The sequence below is a fragment of the Odontesthes bonariensis genome, chromosome 16 (assembly GCF_027942865.1).
Source record: "Odontesthes bonariensis isolate fOdoBon6 chromosome 16, fOdoBon6.hap1, whole genome shotgun sequence".
Taxonomy (NCBI): Eukaryota; Metazoa; Chordata; class Actinopteri; order Atheriniformes; family Atherinopsidae; genus Odontesthes; species Odontesthes bonariensis.
In genome coordinates this window covers 29,456,114-29,474,870 of record NC_134521.1, presented here as the reverse complement: position 1 = coordinate 29,474,870, position 18,757 = coordinate 29,456,114, and the positions used below count along the sequence as shown (strand labels likewise).

At 38.8% G+C, this 18,757-nt stretch overlaps 1 protein-coding gene across 1 annotated transcript in view; it reads left to right on the top strand.

The window, feature by feature from the left end:
• Positions 1 to 18,757, top strand: part of zbtb16a (zinc finger and BTB domain containing 16a) — a 146,192-nt gene that overhangs the window by 46,019 nt on the left and 81,416 nt on the right. The window contains exon 3 of the mRNA XM_075486875.1: positions 9,511 to 9,608. Within this exon, the coding sequence (XP_075342990.1) occupies positions 9,511 to 9,608 (98 nt within the window). The remainder of the gene's footprint in view (positions 1 to 9,510; positions 9,609 to 18,757) is intronic.

Here is an 18,757-nt window from a genome sequence, read left to right as displayed (position 1 = left end):
GGTCATGTTCCCTCTTCAGTGTCACCTCTTATTGAATAAAAGGACTTTGTCAAAGGAGGAAAGCACTTTACATTGAGTGGAACTGTAGACGAGAGGTTGAAATGGCTTTCCGAGTAACACTGAGGGCATTAAATAGTGAATCCTACTTTCTAAGCTTTGGGGAATCAAGGTATCTTACTGGGATTAGGTTGAAATAGTCTTACTGCCGAGGAAGCATAATTATAAGTTCCTTGTTATTGATCTCCTACCTTTTAAAATGAAGTTCTTTTATCTGTATAGGCTCAGCAGTCGTGCAGCAGTGATAATAATTAGTGCAAATTTCCATTGATACTCTTTTTAAACATGTGTTTGAACACAGCTGTGACATGAAAGCTGAAAGGGCGTGTTACATATACCACCCTCTTGTTGACTGCAACAGGCTTTTAAGCCTGATGTCACAGGAAATATATCTGGTAGCAATCTTGTCTTCAGACTAGAGATTTTTTTTCAGTTTTTTCAGACAAATGCTTTTTGACATTCCTCAGTTCATATGACAAGTAAATTTAACTGATCCCTCTTTTTAAACCTTTCTCAAGATTTATAAATGATTGACCACATGTGACATGATAGCAAATGGGAACTAAATGCAGGTTTCCACTGTTGGGTTTACCAGGAAATAAGTGTATATCTAGAGTATAATCAAAAAACCTTTATTAAGGGAGTCACTTTGAAAGGCAGGGTGAGCATTCTTTACATTCACAATGGTTATAAATTACATCTTCAGATTCACGGATGCACCCTGAAAACACTTTTTCTCACTCATATCATTACAGTCACCGTTTTGCTGCAGCTTTTTTCTGCACATCAGATGCCAAATATCACACTGTCAGTGTGACTTTCACGTTGAGATAAAACCAGAAAAAAAAAGCCATCAGCTTTATGTTGTCAATGAGACTTCAATTCAAGTCAAATTTATTTGTATAGCACATTTCATGTACAAACAATTCAAAGTGCTTTACATAAAATAAAATAAATAAAAGCATTGCAGCAGGTAGTGTAAGAAGCATTAAAAATACATAAAAGAATATAAAGAGAAACAAATAAAATAATTTAAATGAATTTAAAAACAGGCAACAGTCTAGATAAGTTAAAAGATATTTCATGCATAGACACATGAGAACAGAAATGTCTTTAACCTGGATTTAAAAATGTCTACATTTGGTGAGAGTTTAATCTCTACTGGCAGTTTGTTCCACTTGTTTGCAGCATAACAGCTAAATGCTGCTTCTCCATGTTTAGTCTGGACTCTGGACTGAACCAGCTGACCTGAGTCCTTGGATCTAAGAGCTCTGCTGGCTTTATATTCTCTGAACATATCACAGATGTATTTTGGGCCTAAACCGTTCTGGGATTTGTAAACCATCAGCAGGCTTTTAAAATCTATTCTGTGACTGACTGGAAGCCAGTGTAAAGATTTTAAAACTGGTGTGATGTGTTCAGATCTCTTAGTCCTGGTTAAAACTCTAGCAGCAGCGTTCTGGATGAGCTGCAGATGTTTAATGCTCTTTTTGGGAAGTCCAGTTAAAAGAGCGTTACAGTAATCGAGTCTACTGGAGATGAATGCATGGATGAGTTTCTCCTGGTCTTTTTGGGAGAGGAAACCTTTAATTCTGTTGATGTTTCTGAGTTGGTGACAGCTTTGATGTGGCTGCTGAAAGTCAGATCTGAGTCTATCAACACTCCGAGGTTACGAACTTGGTCAGTGATTGTAAGGTCCCGAGTCTCAAGATATTTACCAATGCTGACCCTCTTCTCTTTGCTACCAAACAGAATGATCTCAGACTTAAACCTTGAATATACTTCTGTTGAAATTATAGTCATTTTAATTTAAAAAAAATCTTAGCTTTAAAAGAGACATATTATGCCCTTTTTATCACAAACTGACAAATTTCCTGGGGTCCTGATAAAATCTGCCTGTGACACAATTTGGTGGAAATAATGAAGAAAAACAGTACAGCAGCTCCCTTTTCACCTATTGATTTACACCTCTATTCAAATAGATCATTTTAATGTGTGGTAGGTGTGGTATGACCCACTTGACCCCACTCTGCCCCTCTCTTCCTCGGGGTCTACCCCTTCGACTCCTGTAGAGATAGGAATAAACAGTGAATAGCCTGAGAGCTAAAACCACACACCAAACTGATTGGACCTTTGGCAACTGGTAGGCTACTGATCCCTCTTTTAGGCATAATCTCGTCAGGTTAGGCTGTACTGTGTTCAACAGTCCGAGTTGTTAAATTGCACCACAGAAAATAATGGCAGCTGGCCAGACTCTGGACTTTATTCCTCTTCCTCCTTCTTTTAAGTTTTTAGTGGCTAACATTGAGAACTATTGCTTATATGGTCAATCTTTCACCATTGTATTTTTTTTTCCTTGTGTAGAGGCCGTTACCAGTCCAGCAGAGGTGGTGCTTTCAATGATGCATCATAAAATCTGAGTTTCAATCTCTCTCAATCTCTCTAAATAACACAAATTAAAGACAGATTTTCTTGTTGGAATATAAAATATATCCCAACAACAAGTGAACTATAAAACTAATTATGAGTTTTGTTGTTAATAGTTTAGCAAGAGGCAAGTGCAGAAGTGTTTTAACTTCCCATTTCCAAAGTACAGTAAATGCAGCATCATCTTAAGTTGAAGTTCGGCAGAGATACAGAGAAGGCTGAATAACCTTGTAGAGTAATGAAGTGTGACTTCAGACACCAAAATATATGCTCTCAAGCACATAAAACACTTTACACCTTAACACTATATGACCCCAATTAAAAGCCAGAGAAAAAAACTTAAATTCAGCCGAGAAAAATCTTCTGACATGTAATGACACATCTTCCGAAAACAGTAACTGTCTACATTCAGTCTTTGATGTCTGAAACACTTTGAGCACCATCTTTTTGTATGGGCCAGTCATGCTTTTGCTCTGTTTAGTGGATTAGGAAAGTTTGAACAAGCCAGTTATTTAGTTTATGGCACAATCTGCCAGATTCTTTTTTGAAAAAAAAAAAAGCATCTCGTATGTGAAATTAAGATGATTTAAAATGGTCAGATCATCCGTGCCTAATTTTACCAGCTATACATCATCCTAACTACACCGTAGCATCTTGACAAGAGCTTACTCATCCTTTTCTCATCCATCTTCTTCTTAGATCTCTTTCAACTTTTTTTTGCAAGGATTTATTATAAACATCGTCTTTACAGACACAAAGTAGTCTGGGATAATTTATTAGATTTGTTGGTTAGGACACCTCTTGTGGGCTAACTCCAGCATGACTGATTGGATTTTAATGAAACCTGTTGAGGTCATTAATCTAACTACTTACACCTAGTTTTCAAAATTACACTGATCGGAGAAAAAAAAAATCCATCTCCTTAAGATAGACACTGTGTACAGGCTGAGATAGACACTGTGTTGCTCCAGCAAGGCGTGTTTGTTGTCACTGTTCGTGGATGTCAATTTCTTCATTGTTTTCACAGCGGCAGTGTGGTATAGCTGTTTTTCTCTTGAGACACCCTCAGGGCAAATTTGGGGGTGGTAGTGTCTGCGATATTATAAATAACACAATGAAAATGAAAGACAGTGGCACTCTCCCTCTCTATTCCTCTGTCTCTTCTCTTTTCCTCTCCTCTCGCCCTGCTATTCATCTATGCTCAACACAAGTGTCTCGGCGTTCGCGTGTGTGGCTTGAATTTATATGAACGTCTCCCCGACGGGGGACAACAGGGGCCAAGTCATTGATATGTGCAGGAGGACTCAGGATAAGCAGCCCACGCCAAATGGTGTTACACCAGCCTGCCTGATACATTTTGATTGTGCAAAGACAGAAAGGTGGGATGAGGAAAGGAGGGCAGTGGAATTAAGGATAAAATGACAGAGGAAGCAGCTTTTGCCTCTGTCTCCAGACAAAATGGATGCATCTAAATGTTAAGAATCACACATGATGCATCACTAGATAAGAAAGTGCTCTGGAAGAGAGCAAACAAATGAGGCGCCATATCAAGGCATTGGTTGTTATTTATGTGGATATCAGTCAGAGTTTATTTCATTCCCGATGACCCTTTTGTTTCATTGAGCATCATTATTACTGTTTTGGTCGTACATTTTTGTCATTCTCAGTCCTTTAATGGGCCAGAAATTTGTGCTGAAAAAAGTCACTTGTTCCCCCCACTCTGGGTTTTTTCTGTCAGAAAACCAAAATAAGAGGTGGCAGCGACACACTGCGCCACTTATGGCTGCATTAGGATCAGCCACCCAAGTGTCACTGAATTGCCTCGTGCATCATTTTGGCTTTGTTCGGCATGACGTGGAGCTGTGTGTGCGGCAATAGCCTTCATTCACCCTGTGCTTTTATCCTCAAATGGATATACTGCTATTATATTGGCTTTTATTTCTAGAGTGCATCATGCCACTTATACCATGAATATTTTTTAAAGTCTTTTTATTGAACGTAATTTCTAATCCAATTTATTGACCTGTCTTTTCTGTTAACATCATGCTACATGTCCTGTTGCTGCGTTGCCATTGTAAAGGGTAATTGTTTCCAGGTGTGGTTTTCTTTACTAAGTCAAGCATTACAATGCAGTCCACATGTGTCTTTATTCTGAATGCCTAATGGATTTGTATTATGAGTAGTATACTTTGGGAGTTTTGCCTGTTGTAAATTGATACTTACATAGGTTTAAGGAAAAAAAAAAAAAAAAAACAATATCACATTTTGTTGCATGGCTAGAAAATGTGATATTGACATGCTTTTAAAGAAAAAGCATGTCAAGCCCACATATGAAAGAAAAAACAAATGGGGTGATATTTGAAATTATGTTGCATCTGTCCACTACACCTGAGGTTAACCTGAGGTTAGACAGATGCTAAAGTGCACTATTTAGAGAAATTGATGAAAATTTGTGTTTTACGCTTAGCTGATGGCTGATATGCCAACTAAACACAGCAGACAAGTAGTCCTCACTAAGTGTCTTGGATGCTCGCTCACCAATCCCTCTGGTTGGTGGTTAAAATTGGGTAAGGGCCCTGCATTACCCGATTACCATTTAGCTCCTTGTCCTCTGACCTCAGAATTACTTGTCATGGTGTTTTATTTCTTACGTAAGTAATAGAGGATGGGATAGAAATGTAGAAATAAAAGATAGAAAGGGGTAGATGAGGACATAGAGCAAAGCCTAAGGCTGCTGAAGGAGACATATACAGTAAACAAGTAATGAGAAATAAGAACAGTCCAAGTCAGAAAGCTTGATTTGGCTTGGTTTTTCTTTTTTATCCAATGATCGGGATGTTGGTGAGCTGAGGAAGGCATTAGTATGAGTTTCATGCAAAGTCTTTTGATTTAATGGGGTTTGGCAGTAGCTCCATTCCCTCTGTCAAAGCCTAGTCACGGGAAATCTGGAATACCCAAGGCTATCTAAGGACGATAGAGAAATTGAAATATGTTTCTTTTTTTAGTGTGGAGTGCAGTAGATCACCTTAGTTTGACTTTAACTGTTGCAGAAGAAGAGGGCAGGTGGGAAACTTAGATCTTTACTTCATCAAATGCAGCACTAGTTATGATATATGGCCAGCCAAGTCCAGCGGCAATACGAGGGGAATAAAAACAAAAGAATTAAAAAAAAAAGAACTTCTGAATTACACGAGGCAAGCTGTTACGGCTCAATAACACAGGCCTGTAATCGACTCACATTTCAAACACACACACACATGAAGTCAAACAGCCCTTGGTTGGGCTGGTTTTTATGAGGAAACGCACCGCACGAGGTGATCAGCATATGTTTTGTTGACATAAATTTAAAATTTATTACGGTTGTCAAAAGTGACTGTTGGACAAAGTCGATTATTAACTGAGTAAATGGCCTGAGAGAGTTTTATGAGAACTTCCTTAATGGCCTCAGTCAGTCTGTTTCAAATCAACCCCCAACCCTTCTAACCCGCACCCCTACCACCACACACACACACACACACACACACACACACACACACACACACACACACACACACAAAACACGCACGTACGCACACATGCAAGCACTATCTTCATCATCCATTTCAGAGGCACAACATGAAGGCAGACAGTTACGATGGGATTTGAGAAAACGTGTGTGGAGAGTGTCTATCTGAACTAAATCTTTAAGCTGAGATGATATTTTAGTGTCCTTTTACGAATCATTAAACCTTGTCAAAGCAATGAAGTATGTCAAACAAGGTTACAAAGTGACACACAGAGCATTTCAAAGCAGATAAAAAAAAACTTACTTATTTGCCTTCTGTTGAAGATTATTCAGCCAAACTTTATCCTTTGTCCATAAGTATTTTACTGTTTATCCTACTGTTTTACAGTTTATGCTATTTTTTTTCTGTTGTCATGCCAAGAGATGGTATTATAAAATGTTTGTTTACAAACTTTGTTTTTCTTGTCTGTTCCTGCTTATTTAATTGGATTAAGCAAAAATATATATATATATTTATATATGATTGTCAAATTTCTTCAAAATTAAGAAATTTAGCTCAGTTAGTCCTTTCATTTGGACAGGCTAAGTGAAGCTATGTTGGCAAATCCGTAGTCTGGCAAGACAGGAAACATTGTCAACTTCAGCTTTTATTTTACATTTTTTTAAATATTTTTTAATTGTTCTTCTCTTATGATGTCCACTTTCCACATTTGGCTAGCGTACAGTTGCCAAGTGCCGTAGGCTATGGCGGAATATACTAGCTCACTAGTTAGTCATTTTGCACAATGTCTCCTTCATTCCACCTCCCACGTGCAACTTCTTACTTTTCCTACCGGTTTTTTACCTTTTGTATAGCTAGTTGTAGGAGTTTAAAGTACATGGTTGGGGTTCAAATGAATGTACATAGTGAGGCAGTTAAGAAAATGTTTATGTGTACTGTAATTCAGGCCCAATGAATATTGTTAAATGCCAAAAAAATGGAAGCATTATTGTATCTAAAAATCCTAAACCTTCCCTTTGAAAGACCTGAATCACTTTAACAGGTGCTGTTTCCATTCTGTTGGACATCAAGTAATGAGTTGTTTCAGTGGGTACTGCTAGCTATTGCAGTTAAATTTAACACATTCTCAGCTATGGACATACACACCGCACTTTGCTCATCAGCACTACATTACGGTGAAAAAACATGGCATTGGTTCCACTCTGAGTGCCCTTAATAAGTCCATCCATGCCTTATCAGTGCTCTGTCTGGGGGGCACAATGGTCAGATTGAGGAGGGACACAAAAGGCCTTTGAAAGTCTTTGTGCAATGTGTGTGTTGCAGCTTACCGCTAACGTGTGTTTTCTTCTTTATCGGGGTGAAAGTGAGTGCATCACACATGACCCTTAATGGAAAAAAAAATCCTGCTCGGTAGCTTTATTCATTTGGTTTTGTCATTCGTGTGGATGACCTCTCAAGTACAACATTAATTGAAGGGTTAGAGTTTTATTTTTTCACGCATTCACATCATTGTTCATGAACACCAGTCTTAGGTCCATTGGAGACAAAATATGAGAGTATTACTGTAGAACTATTGTTTTGTAGTTGCCCGACAGAAAACAACAGCAGAGGAATATGTTACCATCTCACAATTTACAACCATGGACTGTGGAATTAAAAAAAACGTTTTTTTTTTGTTTTTTTTTTAAGATTCCTCGTCTTTTTATAGAGTATTCGGATACGGATATTAAAAAAAATGTCTTTTTTAGGATCATGCACAACAATTTGATATGCTTTGTGTGTTGAAAGGAACATTACAGCCTAACAGGGTTGTTTTCTGTCACAGGTGTGACACTGCTGCCTCTGTGCAAGTTTCTCTCCATTTTTGGCTTTCTCAAGTGTTGCCCTTCCCTTTTGAGGCAGTTGGCATTTATAGGGCCTTTTAATTACTCACAGCTTGCCAAAGGGCTGTCATACAGCCTGTGGATTCCAGAGTCTCTCCATAACTTCAAAGTGCTCAATGATTATCATAGCTTATTCACCCTCTCAACATATATCTCAGATTTGTACCCACTCTTATCCAGTTTCAAGGATGTTATGCAGCAATTAATTGTGAGCAAAGTCATACTAGAGTTGATTGGTTATTACCTCCTACAGCCAATTGCCATAGAGCATACTATAATCTCTCTCTGGATGTCTTTGTCTCATCCTCACTCTGTCTCTCCCTGCGCTACTCGAGGCGCAAAAGAGAGCGATAAATCAATTTGCATTCGACATCTGACATCAATCAGTCATGTTTTGGGAGAGTGGCACCAACACCTCCTCTGAGGCTTTGTTGAGAGTCGCTAAGATGGATGGCTGTCATCTCGCCCAAGTTGAGCGGATCTCTTATCAAGGGCATCGTTTCCCCAAGAATGCACCAGGCTGATCACTCTGTGCCACCTGGTTTCGAAGTTTGGGACTATGACATCTCTTTGACTTCATATCTGCCAGAAGAGGCTCTTCACTGTGCTTAGACTCGTACCCTTTTCTTTTTTTCTGCGGACAATAGTTTTATCACCACCTGTTGTGGTTTTGATTTCCTGGTATTGTCACAAAATCTTATTTAGTTTTTAGAAATGTGTTTCGTGACAAAGCGACCACAGTGAAAGATTAATTTTGCCTTAAAACTATCAAACCGCACCAGCTTGACAAACAGTCACTGCTATCATGGGCGTGTGTGCACACCCCTCTAAAGATGAACTATTTGAAGTTGTTGGGAAGCTTAAGGCGCTGTGGCAGTTGTTTGGCAATTCGTGTCACCTTAATTGCTTTAGAGCACTTTCAGATATCTCTCAAGAATAATATGCTTTGTACTGAGCCGTGGGCTCTTTGAGGATTTCGTAATGAAGGGGGTTGTGAGGATAGACTGTCTGTTGTCTCATGTTATTTAGTTACCTAACCTTCAAGCCCTTTACTACATAATCAAATATTGACCCGTAGACTTGTCTGACCTTGTGCGCTTGAACTGTGTTACACCCTAATGACTTTTCATTTGGAAACAGACCATTTATGGCAGATCTGACTTCAACCTCCTCATTACCTCGTAACCCCGTAAAAAGTTCATAACACTAAGTAGCTGTCCTGCATGTTTGCATTAATAAAGCATGCTGATTCACTTTCCAGAACCTAATTTGTCTGTAGCACTTGAGATGTGGGGATTTGATAATGTCTCTGCTTGAATAGAACCTTGTGATTTACACCTCCAAGTCTTGGTTCAATCTACTCTGTGGAAGAATATATGCGGTAGTTGAATAACTTGTTAAACTAATGGTTATTGTTATGTGCTCATGTTGCAAATGATGGAGTATAAGATTTGTCACTAAATATGAAAGGCCAAGCTTTTTTCTGTGCTGTATGTTGTGAGCCATTTAAAGCCACTTTGTTAGAAACACAAACATTTATTTGAATGACATGAATGTACATTAAGCTGAGTTTTGTCTGATTTATTTTGTTACCAACAGAGAACTTAGCTGAGAAAATGTTTGTTTCTTGTCAACAGAAAGATGCACAGTGGAATGAAGACCTACAGCTGTGAGCTGTGTGGGAAGAGCTTCCTGGACAGCCTCCGTCTGCGGATGCATTTGCTGTCTCATTCAGGTAAAAATGTCAACCCAATATTATGACCGTGGTGTGAGTATTTACCACTTCCATTCTATACAGCAAAGATCTTCTCAGGTTCTGTCAAGAAGAAATAACCTATTGAAAAACAACTGGAGCCGGGTTGTTGGATTGAAATGATTATAGATCTAATGCAAATTTTTCAAATGACTTATTTACAACATATATCAACAGTGATGCTGCTGCAACCTAAATTAGAGAAAACCTGGCCTTGTGCTTGCTTTATCTTGCTATGAATATACAGTTTTTGATCTTGTGAAAATGGAGCACAGCCCATTTGCAATGACTCTTCTACCCAGTAATGCTGAGCAGCTTAACCCAAGAGGTGCCTGCCCATCATCATCCTGTCAGCCTACACCTCTGTGACATTGGAGGTCTGAAACGTAGCACAAGTCAGAACACTGGATACATTGATTGGTCCGGTTTGACATTGTTACACCCACCCCCAAACACACACACCCCAGCAGTCTCTTTGCTCTGAAGTTACTTAGTTCTGCACTCCTTTTATAGCAGCAGCAGTCTTTTATAGGCAGCTAGGAGTTTCCCTCTTCTCTAGACACTGTTAAAGTAATGGAGGTAACCCCTTCTGCACAATGTCCCAAATCCATTTGTGGATGTTGGCCCAGAGACACATTAAGCAGCCTGAAATGTCTCTGTGACATTATCGTTATCAGTGGTTGGCATACATCAAAACCTCCATCCCCCTACTCCCTATCTGACCTCTGCCAGTGGTCCAAAAAGCATAACTTAAGTTAATTTGTTTATTCATATCTCATTAAAACTTAAACAGGGATGAATGCCAATACTCCTGCCATGTTCCAACAAAGATGAATGACAAACTCACGCTGTGCTATGAATTGGATCTGCACACAACTCAGTATGTCGCAAGCAAAAGTTGCTCCAAGCAAATATTCCCTATTTGTTTTAAATCTAAACCCCATTTTCCTAATCCCTGCTGCGAATACATGCTACCCCCCCCCCCCCCCCCCCCTCCCCCCACACACACACACACACACACACACACTTGTCAAAGTAGACAGGACAAAGCTCTGCAACAGAACACAAATAAGAAGGTTTAAAGAGTTTATTGTGCATGTCTCCCAGTGTGTCTCCAATTACTGTATATGCTTCCTCAGATATAATGTTCAGCCTTAAGGCATCTGTTCTAAAACTGCTGTGATGTGACATTATGCTGTACTGTTCAGTGACAAAAGTAAGCGCCTAGTCAAAGTTTTCTTTAACTCTGATAAAGTGGTGACAGGTAGCAAGTCAAGGCAACCTTGTGTAAGTGTATGTTTGTAGATTTGGTGATTAGTTTTTAAGTTCCGGCTTTAAGTTCGGCCCAAGAAATATTTCACAACTAAAACTGTGTGTTTTAGTTTGGGAAATTTGTCAACTGGGTAGTTTTAGCTGTTATAATAACCATTGCCAATATAGTAAGTAAGTACTGACTGGCATTTAACCTGTATGTCCACCTCACTTCTTTGTCCTCTAATTAAGTCCCAGGCAGTAGTATTTGAATCTTCTTTTCGCTTTTGCATGTATTTTGCATGTATTGCCTAAAGTCTTACATTTCTTTTTATACTGCTTATAAACAAGTCACGTGGAATGAAACACACTTTTCAGGTTAACAGACCATGCAACAAAGAGAAAAGACAGCCTTAAGTAAGAGATTTATGTGTCATAAATTTGAAATGGCAGAATTTGATGTCAAGGGTTTTCTGGTACGGATAATGACATGTTTTCTTTATCCTCACCCTAATTTTAAAGACAGTTTGTATATAAGAGATTAAGCTATGTCTGAAGTAACATTTTGCATTTGGTCTTTGCCATCATGGGATTTTTGATGCAAGAGAGGGGCCTATTTAACCGCTAACATCAGCTACCTGGCACGTTAACAAGCTGCAATCTTGATTTACCTTACGCCGATATTTTGTTCTGTCTTCTATTTTTTGAAGCGGTTTTGTATGGAGTATTTGTGACTACTCTGGCTTACCAGCAGCCACACGTAGGCAGACAGAGCTTAGTCAGTTTGTTCAATCAGGGTGGAATTCTGAAAAGTAGCCAGACTAACAGCTACTCAGACTGCATTTTCCCCATCAAGTACAAAAAAATAACAGAAATTTCATAACGATTAGAGCAATATGTGTACATAAATATATTACATTATTTTTCCAGTGTAGCAAAGTGTTGTTAGGAATCTTCTCAGATGCTCTAAACTGAGTGTGCTCTGACCACTGTCTTTTGCAAGTAATACACTAAAGTAATAAGCAGTAAGTAAATAAGTAAAGTAAGTAAGCAGACAAATACTGAACGTTATACAAACCCACTTGAAATAAGCCCAAAGATCCCTGTAACAGCGATAATAGGTAGCATACGAACCGTAACAGCTTTAGGGGTACATTATTTTTACTTTATGCCCAAATTTGCCAATAAAGTGCAATAAAATTGAAAACAATTTAGTACATAAACCTTGTAGAATTTTTTATTTCAATTTTTTTAGAACAGGATATAATTACAGTGTAACAAAACTGTTAAATAACCTGTGACAGATGTAACTAGCTGAAGAATATGTATTAACAAATTATGACAAAATTGCAGTCATGGATCAAAGCTATAACCACGCACCTCAAGTTCACTGGTGTTGCCAACTGTCTCATCCATTTGTCAGTCACTTACAATGGTTCTCATTGATGTCAGTCAATGTAGTCGTGCTTTCAAACTCTGATTTTGGAGGGTAATATGTTTGTAGAATTCTGGAATTGTTTTTTAAAAGTACCACCAACCACTCATTGCACGCAGTGAAAATAGCTATGGTGGTCATCTTGAGTTGTGGAAAGAAAAATGTATTAGTATTCAATGAGAAGTTGATGCTTAATGAATTAGAGTCTGTTGAAGCCTAGAATATGTTTTATAGCTAGCACCAAGAAGCGATTAGGTTATTTTTTACATTTTTTTAGAAAAATAAAAGACTTTAGCTTTGGAGGGGTAGGGAAGCTTTAATCCATTAATTGAATATGAATTATTCTTACTTTTATTTCACCTATATTTCCCATTCCATTTATTTTTCTATTCCTCTGTATAGTGTAGTAAATTCTAGTATTGTACTGTATATCAGAAAACAAAATCTACTTTAGTTTCCCAAAGGATAAGCTAGAACAATTGTTTCTGCTTGGGATTTAAGGGACGAAAGCCAATGATTATAGCTTGAATAAAGTAAAAGAAGGAATGTGGAGAGGGGGACAAAAAAAGTTGGTTGAATATTGAGATAAAAGTGGCAGCACAGAAATACGGTCTTTCAGCAGAGGCTTTGACCTCTGATTCCGATTCTTAAGAATACTCTTATATCAACTGGTTAACTCATGATAAAACTATATGATTTCTACTCATTTTCATGAGGTGAAAGTCTTCTGATAGATCAAATGGAAAAAAATAACATTAAAAACTCTAGGAAGAACCACATACTCTACCTTGAGAAAGGCAGCTGAGCGGAAGATGTGGGCAGAGTATTTTTAGCGACTGTGGCAGCAAGTGCACAAACTTTTTTCTTTCTTTTTTTCCCTCTTTCCATGTAAGGCTGTGTCAATGCACAGCATCAACCTGTACTGTTACACACATCAGTGTTGATTCATAGCCTCTTTGGTCTGGCGTAAAAGGCAAGACAAGCGCTTCTGTCGAGACAGGCGATGGTTAGGGAAGAGACAGCGCCGAGGCGAGGCTTCTTTGATAGTTTTTGTTGTCTTTTTTTATTTTTTTTTTTTTCTCTTCCTCCGCCTCCACCATTTTACTTTCAAGGTTTTTTTTCTCGGTCTGACACCACATCTCGATTTTTATCATGTCTCTTTGTAATGATGACACTTCACGAGTCCCAAAACCCTCAACTTGAGCCCCCTCACCCCCTTCTTCTTCCTCAACCCGCCGCCGCCGCCATCATCCTTCAGTTCGCTTCAGAAAAGACAGAATATTGGGGAGATGGAGCGAGACACTGGAGAAGCTTCTTGGTATGCGCAGTGTGTCGTGGATGTGGAGCATTCCAGACGCCGCTGCCACCACTTCCTCCCTCCCCTCTGCCTTCCACTCTGTCTCTCACTCTCTGCCTGCCTGTCTGTCCATCTGTCTGTCGCTCTGTGCTTATTGTACAGAGAATTTGGCAGCTCACCAGTCTGGGCTGCCTGCCACCATTGAGGGTACAGTATGTACAGTCGACCTTGTGCCAGCTATTTTTTTTTTCTCAGTCCTCCACGTTCTTTTCTTGTTTGTTTGTTTTGTTTTTATCTCCACCTGATGTTTAATGTCTGACAGCCTTCGCTGAGCCCAAGCCTCCAGAGGTGGGGCTCGAGCCTGGTGAGGAACTGTGATTCTCAGCCCCTTTTCAGGACATTTTGACATTTGAAATGTTGTTCTCTTTTTGTAAAAAAAAAAAAGAAAAAAATGACCTAATTGATTTAACGAGATTATTGCAAAACAGCATATACAACTTTTTCTTGATTTCATACTTAAGGCTGGAAACTGAATTGCAATACTTTGCTCAGGCAGATGTCCACTTTCCACTGCTGGGTGGAATTTTTGTTTGCTTGTCTATTTGTCAAATTTCACAAAGCCTATTTGAAGAGCTGGAGCATGGTGAAAGGAAACTCTGAGTGCACTCTGAATGCCATTCAAATTACATGCTTAAAAGTTGCTTGTTGAAGAGACATTTTTAGTTAATAAAAAACAGTTGCAAAGCTTTTAAGCCTTTGAGACTACTGGCTCATGAGCTTAAAAATTTCTTGGACTTCAGAAAAAACACTATTTCTGTTTTTGTGAAGGAAAGGAATGTAAAAAGGGTTTGATATCCATACATAAACTCTACAGTATTATTGAAGTTCAATGAATAGTGCCCGGCACTAATTAAAATGAGACATTAGCATTGAATGCTGTGTGTTTTCACATCGATAAAACTGGATTCACCACATCAAAAATGATCTGGCTTTTAAACCTCACCTTGGTATGCTTGTGTGTGTGTTTTAGTAGATGAACGTGCTGCTGCTCATCAAAGCAGACCAGACCTGGCTGATATGATTCACTGTTTGTTTTGTGACCAAGTCAGTGCAGTGAAATAAGATTGCCATTTACTTTCTTCCTATGTTGCCATCTCTTTTATCACCAACAGTTAATCTCACTTCATTTTTTTCCTTTAGAGTTTTAATCTTCTGTTTACAGTATGTATACATATTCCATGTTTCTGAATTGGCTGAGTGTGTATGTGAGTGAGTTAAACCTGAAGCACATCAAGAGATGCATCCTTATTTAACTGGCAGTTGCATGCAAAGTGTCTTGCTAAAGGGCACAATGTGATGATATTTGAATGGAGAGAGCTGTAATATGTCATCTGGTTGTGAGGGAGACAGAAATAGTATAAATAGACACTCTACTTGCCTGCTTCCTTCACTTTGCTCTTTACTTGTTAGATGTACTGTATGTAACCTTTGTGTAAAAAGAGAATGGAGGTGATCAGGTAAAATGTACAGCTTGTCTGGCATCGTTATGTGAGTTCAAAAGATAAAGAATGTTAATCGATGCTCTAGTTAGGTTTTGTGAAGGAATGCTATTTTGAATGGAAAACCTGTTTAAACAACCAACTTCATCTCAAGACAAAAGATGAAATTCTACATGAGCACTTTTTTTTCTTCTTTTTTTTTTACCAAAAATGTGGTTTCAGTGCTCAAAGCTGTGATTGCATATGGACTAAGGGTGCAAAGGCATTAAAAAAATCTAAATAGCCGTTGTGGTGTAGACAGGGTCTTAATTTATAAATTTGTCTCCACAGACATTTTATGTTTTTGTTTTTCGGATCAAAAAAATAACTACATAAGGGAACACAATTTCTTAATTTCGTGAAAAACAGCGGCTGTATCACTTTTAGCTAACAAGTTTTCCAATTAATAGACCACATAGGTGACCTGTTCATACCTTTATATGTGGCCCACGACAGTGTCCTGTAAAGTACCGCTCCAACAAGTGGCAGGAGGGCAATGCAGCTCATAACAGCATTTACACATTGGAGCAGACTTTATTCTCACGTCTTTTGAGACACAACAAAGTCCTCCATTTTCTGTTCAGCCGATAACATAACAACACTTTGATTAAACACCTTAATTTCTTCTTGGTTGGGTTTAAACAATAACATTACTTTGTTAAAGTTTGAAAAGGATCGTAATTTTTGGCTTTAATACATTCTTTTTACAACAGGATTGTCACCCTAATGGATTCCATTTTTGCACTGTTAAACATGCAGTTGCTCTCATCACCACTAGAGTGATAATATGTTCTTTGAACGTAATTATAGGACGTATCTGCCTCAGCGATCAACCCCTGGGCACATTTTGGGGAGCACAGTATTCATATAGCTGGCGAAACAGTCCATATTTGGATAGTGGACCTAAACAAAGTGCGATTCAAGTCCTGTGCTGAGCAATGGCGTTTAAAAAGTAACATTATTTTTGCTTTCAGCTGTTTCCTCCTGTTTTCACTCACTGTTTTACATATTGAAAGCTACATGGTAAAGGATAAGGTAAAGCTTACATTAAAAAAGAGACGCAAACGATGTGTACTATTGATATACATCACTTTTAAAGTTGTGCGAGCTGGCTTTTAGATCTCAATTTATTCTTTAGCTCATGTGAGGAAATTTCCCTAACTTTAGGTTGTAACACTGATCCTGATAAACCCAAAACAGATTAATTTAAAAAAATAGAGTGTTGGTGCTGGAGGGGTTGGCACAGAAGTACCCTAGTTTTACAAATTATGATAGCAAATGATCAAAAAAATGATTACTTATTGGAATAAAAAAATTCTAGCTCCATTACAGTTTACCCACAAACACGTATTATCTCAGAGTGTCTACATTATTGATGGAAACATGACTTTACATGATAATCTTCTGGCATTTTTTTGGTCATGTGCTTAAACTGTGTGTTGTGTCACACAGGCCTCATCACTTTGGTATTCTTGTGTTTGGCTTGGCTGCATTAATGAGCCAGTAAAGCCAACACAGTATATTTCCACAGGGAGGTGTACAGTTTAGAATAGTATTTCTAACCAGCTAGAATGGATTTTCTTCTTAGTGGTTGATTACTTGTGAAAAGAAAAGTCTAATTTCTTGTAAAGATGCTGCTCAAGTGGTAGTATAATGCTGGCAATCAACAATGTCAAAAGCCCTCCACCTAGGTGATGACATGAATTAAACATCAAACATTTTAAACAGAAACAACAGATAATTAAATAAACTTGTATATGTTCAGTGGATTACTGTCTACTGGAAATGTTATGAAAGTTTTCGAATGTTCTCCAGTCGTCCCTGCGCAGCTGTTTAACTTGGCTCCCTAAAGTCCAAACCTTTGTTCCAATTTGATTTTAATCTGAGTGTAGGAGCAAAATGCCCCCGTAAATGTCCAGGGCTTTTTAGATGAGAAAAAATGCAAAGAATTTGGATATGAATGCTCGAGGTGGGAGGGCTGCTTTCCCATTGCGCTTTGTCTGTATTTCTATCTTCGTGGCATTTGTTTGGTTGTTTGGCAGTCGACTTGGTCGGCTGTTTTGGCGTGCTGCCCGCTCTTCCCTCACAGTGATGACGAGATATTTGTGCCGGCAGGTCTGGATGTTCTGCCAGCATTCCAGCATTTATGATCGCTCGCAGATGTGAGTCCAGGAACACACTGTACTGTACCCAAACCCAGAAATTAATGAAACTTGACTGGCTTCCAGGCCACAAATTCTTTAATGTGTGTGTGTGTGTGTGTGTGTGTGTGTGTGTGTGTGTGTGTGTGTGTGTGTGTGTGTGTGTGTGTGAATGCATGACTGAGAAGAGAGACGAAGGACTCAAGGGAGGGAGGGGCGGCAGGGGAGAAAGTGCTATTAAAAGCATGTAGAAGGAAAAGAAGTAGTTCGGGGAGAAAAAAAATTGTCTCAGTGTTAAGTGGTTTGTATGTACATTTTTCTTCACAGCTGATGTTCTCCTGAATGCACACTTTCACAACTACACACATACACACACACACACATGCACAGTACTGCTGTTTTTCTTGGTACATAAACACAGGATGACAGAGAAGACAAACAGCAGTAGCTCATTCTTTTGTCGCATAACATTACTCCTTCCCTGCAGCTTCAAACTTACCCTGCACTTCTTGCCATATTTCCCTGGACCTGTTGATTTAGTGTTTTCAAAAAACCCCTGGGATCATGCCACCAGAGAAATCTCAGTTGGGTTATATTACATGAGAGGGCACAAGGGAGACAGTCATGTGAGAGGTGACACAAGGCAGGGGTCTACGTATAATACTGCAGCATCAGCCATAACTGTCAAACTCATATGTTTAGTTGCCTAGCAGAGAATGGGGAGGGGGCACAGGGTGGGTGTGTGCTTGTTAGACTTCGGTCCTGAGCGAATGTGACTTCAGTAGAAACGTTTTACTCAGGGCAGCTGCCCTCCTCAGCCAGGACTCAGTGTACCTGTGCTTCGAGCTTCTGGGAAAAGAAGTGGTTTTAAAGAAATAAAACATAAAAATAGCCTGGCTGAACAGCACATGAGGGATGATTCTCTCTTTGATAAAGCCTCTGGCTGACCAGTTTGACAGCTCTGTCTGGATCCACTCTGACTAGATGGCCATTTGCCTTAAATGTCATTTTGCTCAGCATGGCTCTACCTGACACCTATAACAGTTTTCCTGGAAGAGGCTGTGTGGGTATTAACTGTAACTTGCACTCCTGAGAAATTTGTCACTTACTTCCAAAAGATTGTCTGCCAGTCTAACAGTGTTTTGTATCATGACTTACTTTTTCGCTGTTTTTGCACACCTGAACAATGTATATGTGCTATGCAAGTATCTAAATCACCTGCTACTGATCAAATCTTGAAATTGAAAATTGATGGAAAACAACATCACATATTACCTTATGTCATTATTTAACCAAAACTAAACTTAAATGCAGAAACAGTGTGTGAAAAACTATGTAGACCCCATGATTGAGCTTGTGGAATCACCAGTCTCTCAAATTGAGGAATTTTGACCTAATCTGCTTTACAGTGTTGCTTCAGTTCATTGAAGTTTTGGGGCATTTGTTTATTTATGCGTAGATCTCTTGAG